General features: G+C 52.4%; 1 protein-coding gene across 3 annotated transcripts; it reads left to right on the top strand.

Moving 5' to 3' along the window:
• The first annotated feature begins 4,938 nt into the window (after window positions 1–4,938).
• On the top strand, window positions 4,939–10,800 carry Ubxn6 (UBX domain protein 6). Of its 3 annotated transcripts, none has more exons than XM_057773215.1 (11): window positions 4,939–5,126; window positions 6,076–6,239; window positions 6,402–6,466; window positions 6,651–6,779; window positions 8,268–8,365; window positions 8,653–8,728; window positions 9,336–9,420; window positions 9,498–9,717; window positions 9,793–9,923; window positions 9,999–10,147; window positions 10,321–10,799. In XM_057773215.1, the coding sequence occupies exons 1-11, from the start codon at window positions 5,044–5,046 to the stop codon at window positions 10,447–10,449; spliced, it is 1,329 nt and encodes a 442-aa protein (XP_057629198.1). In that variant the 5' UTR covers window positions 4,939–5,043; the 3' UTR covers window positions 10,450–10,799. The 3 variants fall into 3 exon arrangements, with proteins under 3 accessions (XP_057629198.1, XP_057629199.1, XP_057629197.1); XM_057773216.1 differs by having other exon boundaries at window positions 5,021–5,126; window positions 6,033–6,239; XM_057773214.1 differs by lacking the exon at window positions 4,939–5,126 and having other exon boundaries at window positions 6,057–6,239; window positions 9,999–10,097; window positions 10,321–10,800.
• Window positions 10,801–11,023: the final 223 nt, after the last annotated feature.

Below are 11,023 nucleotides of genomic sequence, written 5' to 3'. Positions count from 1 at the left end.
TACTTATTGGGTTCAGTGTGACAGGAAGTCCCACCCTTCCTCCGCCATGGGCCGACGATGCTGTCGCTCATCCCCACAGAGAAGCTCGAGGACCAATAAAGGGAGGGGTTGGAACAGAGTTAGCTAACGGGATTGGATAACGGAGCAGAAGCTAAGGGCGTGGCCTAAGGACCAGTGGGCGGGTTGGAGGCTGTCGGACCAGAGGCCTAAGGGGCTATAGGGCGGAGCCTAAAGAGGAATGATGGGGCGGGGCTTAGGGTGGGACGCGTTCAGCGTGTGGGGCGAGGCTTAGATAAATTAGGCGGGGGCGGGGCGGGGCTTCGATGGGAGCGGGGGCGGGGCCTCCGGGTCACTGGGCAGCTCGCTCTCTCTCTCTTTTTTTTTTTTTTTTTGGTTGAAGGAAGACGGAAACCAGAAGCGATGGAGCGGGGCCTAGGAGGGCGGGACGTACACAACCGTACTGGACAGGCCATTGGAGGCCACCAGATGACATGTACGCAGTCAGCGTAGAAGATGGATTATTGACCTTCCAGAATGAAGCCCATTGGCTACAGCTTGACCAATGGATGACAAGAGAACAGGTTCAAAGGTGCGCAGCAAACTCCCGCCAATAGTTGGTGGGATAAGGGGCGGAGCGCGAGAGGGCGGGGCTGACAAAGGGGCGGGCAGATGCTAGCTTTATTTTTAAATTGTATGTTTATTTTTTGTTTATAATACGCAACATATTTCTATTTTATATTTATAGAACCTTTATACGTGGAACCTTTATAACTTTTTTGGTTTTTTTTTTTTTTTTTTTGTTTTTTTTTTGTTTTTTTCGAGACAGGGTTTCTCTGTGGCTTTGGAGCCTGTCCTGGAACTAGCTCTGTAGACCAGGCTGGTCTCGAACTCACAGAGATCCGCCTGCCTCTGCCTCCCAAGTGCTGGGATTAAAGGCGTGCGCCACCATCGCCCGGCCTTGTTTTTGTTTTTTGAGGCAGAATTTCTCTGTGTAACAGCTTTTGTTCTGAAACTCACTTTGTAAACCAGGCTGGTTTCGAACTCACAGAGATCCACCTGCCTCTGCTTCCCAAGTGCTGGGATTAAAACCGTGTACCACCACTGCCCGGTTTATTTTTATTTCTTAGATTAAAAAGAAAAAAACCTGTGATATGTGTGGGCAAGCAAACACATGCCACAAAACATGTGTAGAAGTCCAAAGATAGCTGTGAGGAGCCAGAAGCCTGTCCTGGAACTCGCTATATAGACCAGGCTGACCTCAAACTCATAGGGATCCACCTGCCCCTGCCTCCTGAGTGCTGGGATTAAAGGCTTGGGCCAACACCGCCTGGTTTCCATTTTCTTTTATACTGTACCTTGTTTTTTTTTTTTTTAATACTTCTTATGGTTTATTTAACTTTATTTTATGTGCATTGATCACCTGGAACTGGATCTTCAGACAGTTGTTAGCTGCCATGTGGGTCCTCTGGAAGAGCAGTTAGTGCTCTTAACCGCTGAGCCATCTCTCCACCCAACTTTTTTTTTTTAATTAATTAATTTTTTTATTATGTATACAATGTTCTGTCTGCATGTATGCCTTCCCGCCAGAAGAGGGCACCAGACCTCATAGATGGTTGTGAGCCACCATGTGGTTGCTGGGAATTGAACTCAGGACCTCTGGAAGAGCAGCCCATCCTCTTACCCTCTGAGCCATCTCTCCAGCCCCCAACTTTTTTAAATTAAAAAAAAATCCTTTTATGTGTATGGATGTTCTGCTTGAATGTATGCACCTACATGTCTGGTGCCTGAGGAGGCCAGAAGAGGGAGCTGGATCCCCTGGAATTGGAGTCACAGACAGTTGTGAGGTACCATGTGGTTGCTGGGAATTGAACTCAGGTCCTCTGGAAGAGCAGCTCTCTCTCTCTCTCTCTCTTTTTTTTTTTTTGGTTTTTCGAGACAGGGTTTCTCTGTGGTTTTGGAGCCTGTCCTGGAACTAGCTCTTGTAGACCAGGCTGGTCTCGAACTCACAGAGATCCGCCTGCCTCTGCCTCCCGAGTGCTGGGATTAAAGGTGTGTGCCACCACCCAGCTTGGAAGAGCAGCTCTTAAGTACTGTGCCATCTCTCCAGTTCTTCATACTGTATTTTAGTTTTATTCATTGTCTATTTATTTCTTTATTAAGATTTATTATGTGTACAGTGTTCTTCCTGCATGTATGCTTACAAGTCAGAAGAGGGCTCCAGATCTCATTATTGATGGTTGTGAACCATCATGTGATTGCTGGGAATTGAACTAAGGACCTCTGGAAGAACAGCCAGTGTCCTTAACCTCTGAGCCATCTCTCCAGCTCTCCATTGATTTTATTTTTTGATCAGATCTTATTTAGACCAGGCTAGTTTCTGAATAGTATGTAGCTAAGGCTGACCTTGAACTGACTCTTCTGACTCTATCCCAAGTGCTTTTGCGGTGCTGGGGATGGAACCCAGGTGTCCTGCATGTTTGGTGAGTGCTCCACTCGCTAAACCCCATCCCAGCGCTTATTTTATTTACAAAGCAGTAATTGAGCACCTACTATATGTCATGCCACGAACTATGCAATACCATGATGAACAAAAACCACAATGTGCCCAGTGTCTCAGTCTCTCCAGCTGTAAAAGAGGGTCTGCGATGTAACATGTCCCTGTTAGGAATATTTGCTAACGCGAGCTCTCTGCCGTCGCAAAAATCCCATGGAGTTAGTGAGTGTTAGTGACCTCCCTAACCTGAACTATTTGATCCTTGGGATTTCTGGATCTTCCACTACAGAATCCTGACTCACCATAAAGAAGTGTTTCTGTCATACAGTGGCGGTACACGCCTTTAATTCTAGTACTTGGGAGGCAGAGAGAGACAGATCTCTGTGTTAGGAATATTTCCTAAGCGAGCTCTCTGACAACGCAAAAATTCCCAATCAAGCCAAATCAAAACAAGCCAGGGACTGGGGCCTAGACTCCCAACCTAACACTGTGTGAGTTCAATGCCAGCCTGGTCTACAAGAGCTAGTTCCATGACAGCTGGAGTTGTTACACAGAGAAACCCTATCTTGAAAAACAAAAAAACAAAGCAAAAGAAAAATAAATAAATAAATAAAACAAAAAAGCTGTTTCTGTTTTTATTTATTTACTTATTTATTTATTTAGCTTCTTGTGAGGGCCAGCCATGATAATCTAAGTCTGGGCAGAAAGGAAGTTCTTCCAACCATTATTACCTCGGACGCTGGTCACCGATGAATTTAAATGGAGTCTAGAGTCTCAATAATTTACCCTGAGACAATGCCTGGCAGGCCGAGATTACCCGACCTCCTTGATTAAAATAAAGTCTCTTTGCTTTTACATATGGGACTCGATCTCCTTTGTTGGCTTTTGTGGGGACCCAGGGATTTGGGCCTAACAGTTCTATGTACAATCTCAAAGGAAAACAGCCTAACAGCTGTGGGCTGTCTATGCTGCATGGACCTCTCAGGACCTAAAAGGTTGACAGAGAGCTGGTCAGTTACGCCTGACATCCCAGTGCTCAGGGTTACCCAGACTGTGTGAGACAGCGACCAGAGGATGGCTGTGGCTTTTTGCCAGCCAAGCGCCAGGTTCAGTGAGAGACCCTGTCTCCCAGGAATAAGCTGAAGGGTGAGGTCGCCCATCGTCCTCCTCTGGTCTCTGTACAGACAACATACATGCATACCCTCACATACCACATGTGTGCATACACTGCACACACACACACACACACTTTTGTCCTGTCAAGGTGACACAAAATCGTCATCTCAGCTGGGCGATGGTGGCGCACGCCTTTAATCCCAGCACTAGGGAGGCAGAGGCAGGCAGATCTCTGTGAGTTCGAGACCAGCCTGGTCTACAGAGCTAGTTCCAGGACAGGCTCCAAAGCCACAGAGAAACCCTGTCTCGAAAAACCAACCTCCCCCCCCCCCCCAAAAAAAAAAACCATCATCTCAACACTTGGGAGGCAGAGGCAGGAGGATCAGAGTTTCAAGGCCAGCCTAGGCTACGTGAGGTCCTCTGCTGGAAGCAAAGACCTGTATTTTGAGACCTATATTTTGTTTATGCCATCTTAAGTTCACAAATTAAGTAAAATATTCACCTTTTTTTTTTTCACCTACCTCCCCAGCAGAGTAGTCCAGGACCAGCTTTGACCTTGCTTGTATTGGACTCTAGCGTCCAAACACCGAGGAGGAGTTGCCCCCAGAGACCACTTCATACACCACAGCCCATGCAAAAACATGAGGATTTTATTAATTCTGTCATGACAGGGTCCCCCAGCATTTGGGAAGCCGAGGGACCTCGAATAGCTGGTACAGTCTACTTTTAAAGGGGCCACAGAAGCAAGGGGGGTTGTTCTTTGACTATTATGATTGGCTTATTTGAAAGGGCTATTACCAATAATTGACAGATCAGGTGAAGTAAGAGGTCATTTTGACCCCGTTTCCCAGGGGACTGAACCAAAACATACGTATATGGGTAATTGTTCAGGAACTGAGTACGTGCGAGTGTAGCTGTTAGGTCCTTGGTTCCCAGGGGAGGAGGGGAAGCACTATGGCACGGAGGCTGAGAGGATTCAGAATTGTCAAAAATGGCTTCAGGATTGTCTTAAAGTCTTACACTTGCACCAATCCCTCTGTCAACTCCTTTTTTTCTGTCTTGTTCCTCCCAAAAGAGATTCCGTTCTCCCATCAGGCTAGTTTTCTCTTTAGCCCAGGCTGGTCTTGAAATCATCATGTACAGCCTAGTTTTCACAGGGTACACTTGGAGGCCGCGCGGTGGCTGCGATGTTCTCTAGCGCCCCCTGGCAGCACGCCGCGGTCCTGAGGGAGGCGGGTCCGTCGCCCTGGCAACAGCGTCGGCAGACAGGAAGGCGACGCCTCGCAAACTAGGTGCTTGCGAGGCGATTGTCACGTGTGCGGGCGGGACTTCCGGCGCCGTGATATTTTCTTTCCGGTGCTTGGCCGCCCGCTCCTCCCTACCCGGGCCCTGCGCCCCCGCCCCGCGGCCCTCGCCGCCGGGCCGCCGCCGCCATGAAGAAGTTCTTCCAGGAGATCAAGGCTGACATCAAATTCAAGAGCGCGGGGCCCGGCCAGAAGCTCACGGATTCCGCAGGGTGCGTGACGTCGGCTGGGCGGCGGGAACAACTTAGGGACCGTGGGGAGCCGGCGGGGTGCCCGAGACCCCTCCAAGCGGTGCACAGGGGAGCCTATGGGAGGGCGAGGTTCGGAGATGGGCGTGGCCTAGGAGCGCCGGGGCGTGGGCGTAGCCCGAGAGGGGCGGGGCGTGGTGCAGTGGGGGTGGGCCCGGCTGGTGGGCAATGGGCGGTGGTCTGGGCCTGGAGACTCCTGGTCCTGGCTTGTGGGGAGGAGCGGTGCGATGTCAGGGATTTGGTGGAAGGATCCCCCCCCTGGGGGCGGGGCCTAGGAGGGACCGAAGGGAGGTGACTATGAGATATTGCCTCCTTTGTAGGGGGTGTGGATTGTGGGAGGGCTTTAGTGTGCTACTCTGGGTGCTGTTGGGGAGGGAGATGTTATTGGAGGGTCTTGGAGGAGTGTGGAGGTCAGAGAACTCCAGACTGTTGATGAGTAGGGTTGGGGTGCATGCTCCTAGAAGGCCCTGGGAGGAAGGGGCGGGATGTCTTTGGGGACCCTGGCAGCTGGGGTACTCGCAGGAGCATTGGAGGTCCTGGAGAGCTGTGCGTGCTGAAGAGGAAGGTGAGGCATGGGTGCATGGCAAGTGGGCAAGTGGGCTGCTGGAGCTGCCCAGAAGGGGTGGGGTTGAGGCTGGAGACAGCTCTAGGCTACCAGAAAGAAGTCTGTAGGACTGTGCAGGGAGGTAGAGAAGGCGGGCCTTTGACAACCAGGGGCTAGTGGTCTGGAGGAGGAGGGGCCTGTAGGCCAGGGCTAGAAGGGAGGTCCAGCTACAAATAGTGGGGCAGCTCCCATGATGGAGGTTGATGATAGGGGAGGGGATGGTGACTGGAGGTCCGGTGTCTGTGATTTATGCACCTCTTTGCAAGGTGGGAGTCCCAGTACGCTCTTCGGGTCCCCATGTCTGTCCAGAGAGAAGAATCCCAAAGAAAAGTCACCACAGCTGGGCCTCCGGCAGCCCCGCCAGGGCCCCACTGATGAGGCGCAGATGGCAGCCGCTGCTGCCCTGGCCCGGCTGGAACAGAAGCAGCCTCGGGCCCGCGGGCCCACATCTCAGGACTCCATCCGGAACCAGGGTGAGAGTGTGTTAACGGGAAGAGGCTCACAAAGGCAGCAGTGGGCTTGAGGAAGACTGAGGAGACCAGGACTAGGTTTACAGAGAGGGCGATGGGTATGGCTCAGCCGCTGGGTTCAGGTTGGGGCTCTCACATTTGTCCCATTGCAACTCTAACTCCCAGTGAGAAAGGAACTTCAGGCCGAAGCCACCTCCAGCAACAGCCCAGGGGCTCCCGGGACCAACGTGGTACGGTATCTGTTGGGGATTAGCTGGGGCAGTGTGGAGGCAGGTACTGCCTGGGGAGGGAGAGCCTCTTGCAGAGCCTGGCATGAGCAGCCCTTGTGGCAGCGGGGCGAAGGACCCTGGAAGGAGGTGACTGCCATGGGTCTATATAGTCAGCTGCGAGAGCCCCCATCCTGTCTGTCTTCAGGTACCTGAACCCAAAGAGGAAATCTCTCCCCACCTGGCAGTGCCTGGTGTGTATTTCATCTGCCCACTCACAGGCGTCACCTTAAAGAGGGACCAGCGAGATGCGCACATCAAGGAGGCTATCCTGTCGGTGAGTGGCCTGAACCCCTGGACACATAGTACCACAGGTGCCCATCAAGCCTGGTGTCTTAGAGACACAGTGGCCAAGGCCACTTTTAAAAAGGAAAGCATTTAATTGGGGCTGGCTTACAGTTCCAGAGGCTCAGTCTGTTCACAGGCTGGCAGGGAGCGTGGCGGCAGGCACAGTGTTTGAGAAGTAGCTGAGCACTGCATGTCCTGATATGCAGGAAGAGACAGAGACAGGGCCTGCTGTGAGCTTTTTTTGTTATTGTTTTCCAGAGGTTATCTGTGTATTCTTGGAACTCACTCTGTAGACCAGGCTGGACTCCAACTCAGAGATCCACCTGCCTCCTGAGTGCTGGGATTGAAGGTGTGTGCCACCAGCTCTGTAAAGGGATTTTTATGCCTCCACACTCACCTCCAGTGACATACCTCTGCATCCTTCTAATCCTTTCAGATAGCAGTGCTCCCTGGTGACTAAGCCTTCAAATGTACGTGCCTGTGGTGGCCGTTCTTTTTCTAAGTACTGCACCTGGCGAGTGCTCTGAGGGCCAATGATCTGACCCCATGTTTTTGCCCCATCCACACATGAGGCATAGAGTATAGAAGATTCAGAAAATAGAGGGAAGTCAGATGTGGTGATACATTCCTGTTGTCCTATGACTCAGGAGGCTGAGGAAGGAGGATTGTGAATTTTGGGTCACCCTGTGCAACACACACACACACACATAAACACACACACACAATAAGTAAATAAAAAAAAAAACAAAAACCTGGGAATAAGGGGACATCCACATACCTGCAACCAGCTTTGACAGTATCTGGTAGCTTCAGTGTGCATTTCTGTCCTGAACTGTGGTGTCAGGAATCCAGCAGACTTGCTGGGGTAAACCCAGGTTGGGAAGGCTCCAGATTTGCCTTCCCCAGCAACTAGAGGCTTCTCATCCTTGGCTTGTGGCTTTCTCTTCCTGGCAGCTGTCTGACTTCCCCCATTTGTGGGTCTTCTGATGATTGCTCATGATTAGCAACCCCAATACTGCCTTACCCCACAGCCCACCACAGTGTATTCCTGGGTTCCAGCATCATACCGGCCTCTTGGATTTGCTGGTGTTAATGGCAGGCTCGTGTCCCTCTCTGCTACCTGACATCCACTGTAGCCACCATGGTCCTGGCTTCTCACAGTTACAGGTCCGGCATCTGGGAGTTACATGATTGGCAGCTATGGGAACTTCTACTAGGTACCATTATGGTTCACAAGACACAGCTGTATGGCCACAAGGGATATGTTGTCTCCTCTTCCTGCTTGGCTTTTTCATCATTGTAAAAGGCACAGTGGCCTCCACTGAAGGCATGCTCCTTGCCATCTATCAAGCACTCACAGCTGGCCTCAGTTTACACTGCAGTGACCTGAGAACCAATGAACTGCAGTTGCTGCCCCTCTGCCCATTCCCCTGCAGTGTTGTGGGGCTCTCAGCATGTCCTCCCTCCCCTCCCCCAGCACTTCTCCACAGACCCTGTGGCTGCCTCTATCATGAAGATACATACATTTAACAGAGATCGGGACCGGGTGAAGCTGGGAGTGGATACCATTGCCAAGTGAGTCTCAGTTTTTTTTTTTTTTTTTTTTTGGTTTTTCGAGACAGGGTTTCTCTGTGGTTTTGGAGCCTGTCCTGGAACTAGCTCTTGTAGACCAGGCTGGTCTCGAACTCACAGAGATCTGCCTGCCTCTGCCTCCCAAGTGCTGGGGTGAGTCTCAGTTTTACCCACGGGGTCTGAGCATTGGGGGTGGTCCTCCCTGTGTTATGGGTACCAGGCTCTCAGTGTGAGGCCCAGGGGTGGAAGGAGCATGAGGTATGACTTGTGTACACCTCTGCCCCCCACAGGTACCTGGACAACATTCATTTGCATCCAGAGGAGGAAAGGTACCAGAAAATCAAACTGCAGAACAAGGTGTTCCAGGTGCGCTGCAGCCACAGGCTGTCCCGGGGTCACTGGGCATGGGGTAGGCACCTCACAGTTGGCAGTGTTGCTTGGTTTTGTCTGTGGTCATTTTACTTTTGTTGACATCAGATGTCAGTATGCAGTCCAACCTAACCTACTAGGGGAAATGTTCCTGCCTCAGCTTCCAAAGTGTTAGGATATAGGCATGCAGTACACCACCATTTTTCTTCTCACACATGTATTTAATTTACGTATGGGTGCATGAGTCATAGCACGAGTGTGGAGCAAAAAGAACTGGGAGCTGGCTCTCTCCTTCCACCACGTGTGTCCTGGGATGTAGGTTCTATGATTGAGAGAGTCCCTGGGGTTGGGGACCTGTCTCCCTGGAGCAGCCTCTCTCAACTGAATACTTGTCCTACAAACGCACATATGAGGCTTATAGGTGCAGCCATCCCAGCCTGTGCCTATAGCAGTGTCTTAAATACAGCCATAAAGCCAAGAGCTACTTACCCTTCACCAGCTATGGGTCTTTAGCCTGGTGCCAATGGGAGCTGCTTGGTATCAATTACAGCGGTTCAGGTGGTCCCGGCCTGCGGCCAGGTTGACATGAGTGCCTTGTCCCCAGGAGCGCATCAACTGCTTGGAAGGCACCCATGAGTTCTTTGAAGCCATTGGCTTCAGGAAGGTGACACTGCCGGTTCCAGATCAGGGTGAGCGGGCAGCCAGGCAGGTGGGAGGGGGCAAGGGTGGTGCACAGAACATGGGGACAGCTGTGACCCCTCTGCAGAGAGCTCCGAAGACTTCTATGTGCTGGGTGAGGCCGCACGGGCGCAGCCGGAGAGCCTGGAGCAGCATAAGCAGCAGCTGCTGAATGCGGAGCCAGTGCGTGCTACACTGGACCGGCAGCGCCGCGTCTTCCGTCCCTCGGCTCTGGCCTCACACTTCGAGCTCCCTGCCGACTTCTTTTGCCTCACTGCCGAGGAGGCAAAGCGCGAACAGAGGCTCAGGTAGACCCATGTCAGGAGGGGAAGAAGGGGTGCATTTCCCGAGGTGGCAGCCTGACCATGCTTGACTCCACACAGAACCGAGGCTGTGGAGCGACTGAGCTCGCTGAGAACCAAGGCCATGCGGGAGAAGGAGGAGCAGCGGGAGCTGCGCAAATACACCTATGCCCTACTGCGTGTGCGCCTGCCAGACGGCTGCCTGCTGCAGGGTGTGTGGCCTGGGGCTGGCTCAGGGCGGGCGGCGGGTTGGCTGTACTATTTAGCTCATGCTTTGTACCCCACAGGGACCTTCTACGCCAGGGAGCGGCTGCCTGTGCTCTTCCAGTTCGTGCGCGAGGCACTGCAGAACGACTGGTTGCCTTTTGAGCTGCGGGCCTCAGGAGGTCAGAGGCTGGTGGAAGACCAAGCCCTGGCCCTGAATGAATGTGGGCTGGTGAGCTGGGGTGTACTTCACAGGTTTTAGCATTTTGGATCACTTTCCTACTGCCAGGGGCATCTCAGTGCGGGGGAGGGTACCTCTAAAGAGCGGACTGCAGGGATCCTATGGAGAAGGTGGTGTGGGGATGGATGATATCATACCCTGGGTGACATTTTGCCTGTGTGCAGGTACCGTCTGCCCTGCTGACCTTCTCCTGGGATGCTTCTGTGTTGGAGGACATGAGGGCTGCAGGAGTGGAACCAGCCACATCTGTCTTGAGACCTGAGCTGCTTGCAGCCATGGAGCAGCTCTCCTGAATAAAAGCAGACTTGGCCCAGTGTGGCTGTCTCATGCCCATGTCCCCAAACCCATTCCTTTCTGAGCCCCTGGCAATAGAAGAGACACTAGTGACAGTAGAGTTGGGAACAGGGTCCCGCCTCAAGAGTTGAATCCTCTGGGCTGCAGGGACAGGCTTACATCTGCCCGAGGAGTGTGGAGCCCCTGGGAGCCCAGCACAGGTGGGATGGGCATCTCTGTGGCAGAGTGAGCTTATAGCATCTGTGGATGGAGGCAACAGTAGGGGGCAGGTGCCTGGCAGCATGGAGTTGTAATTCCGAAGTAATGAGCCCAAATAAACATGCTATTTAACCCAGCCTCCCTGTGTTTCATCAAAGCCACACAAGGCAGTACCGTGGCAGTGGAAAACCCTGTAGCCACCCAGGTCCAGGCTAAGCAGCCTCTCGAGGCACTGGCGGAACAGGCCAGCAATAGCACTTCCCCTGGAGATGACACTAGGGCAGTCTGGGCCTAGGGGCTCCTTTTTGAGGGAGACATCCACCTTTGCAGGGACAGGTAGGACACACATCAGTGTAACATGGTAGTTGTGACAGA

This window comes from Chionomys nivalis, chromosome 6 (genome assembly GCF_950005125.1).
Source record: "Chionomys nivalis chromosome 6, mChiNiv1.1, whole genome shotgun sequence".
NCBI lineage: Eukaryota > Metazoa > Chordata > Mammalia > Rodentia > Cricetidae > Chionomys > Chionomys nivalis.
Note: the sequence above shows the minus strand (reverse complement) of the source record. Positions and strands in the feature narration are given on the sequence as shown.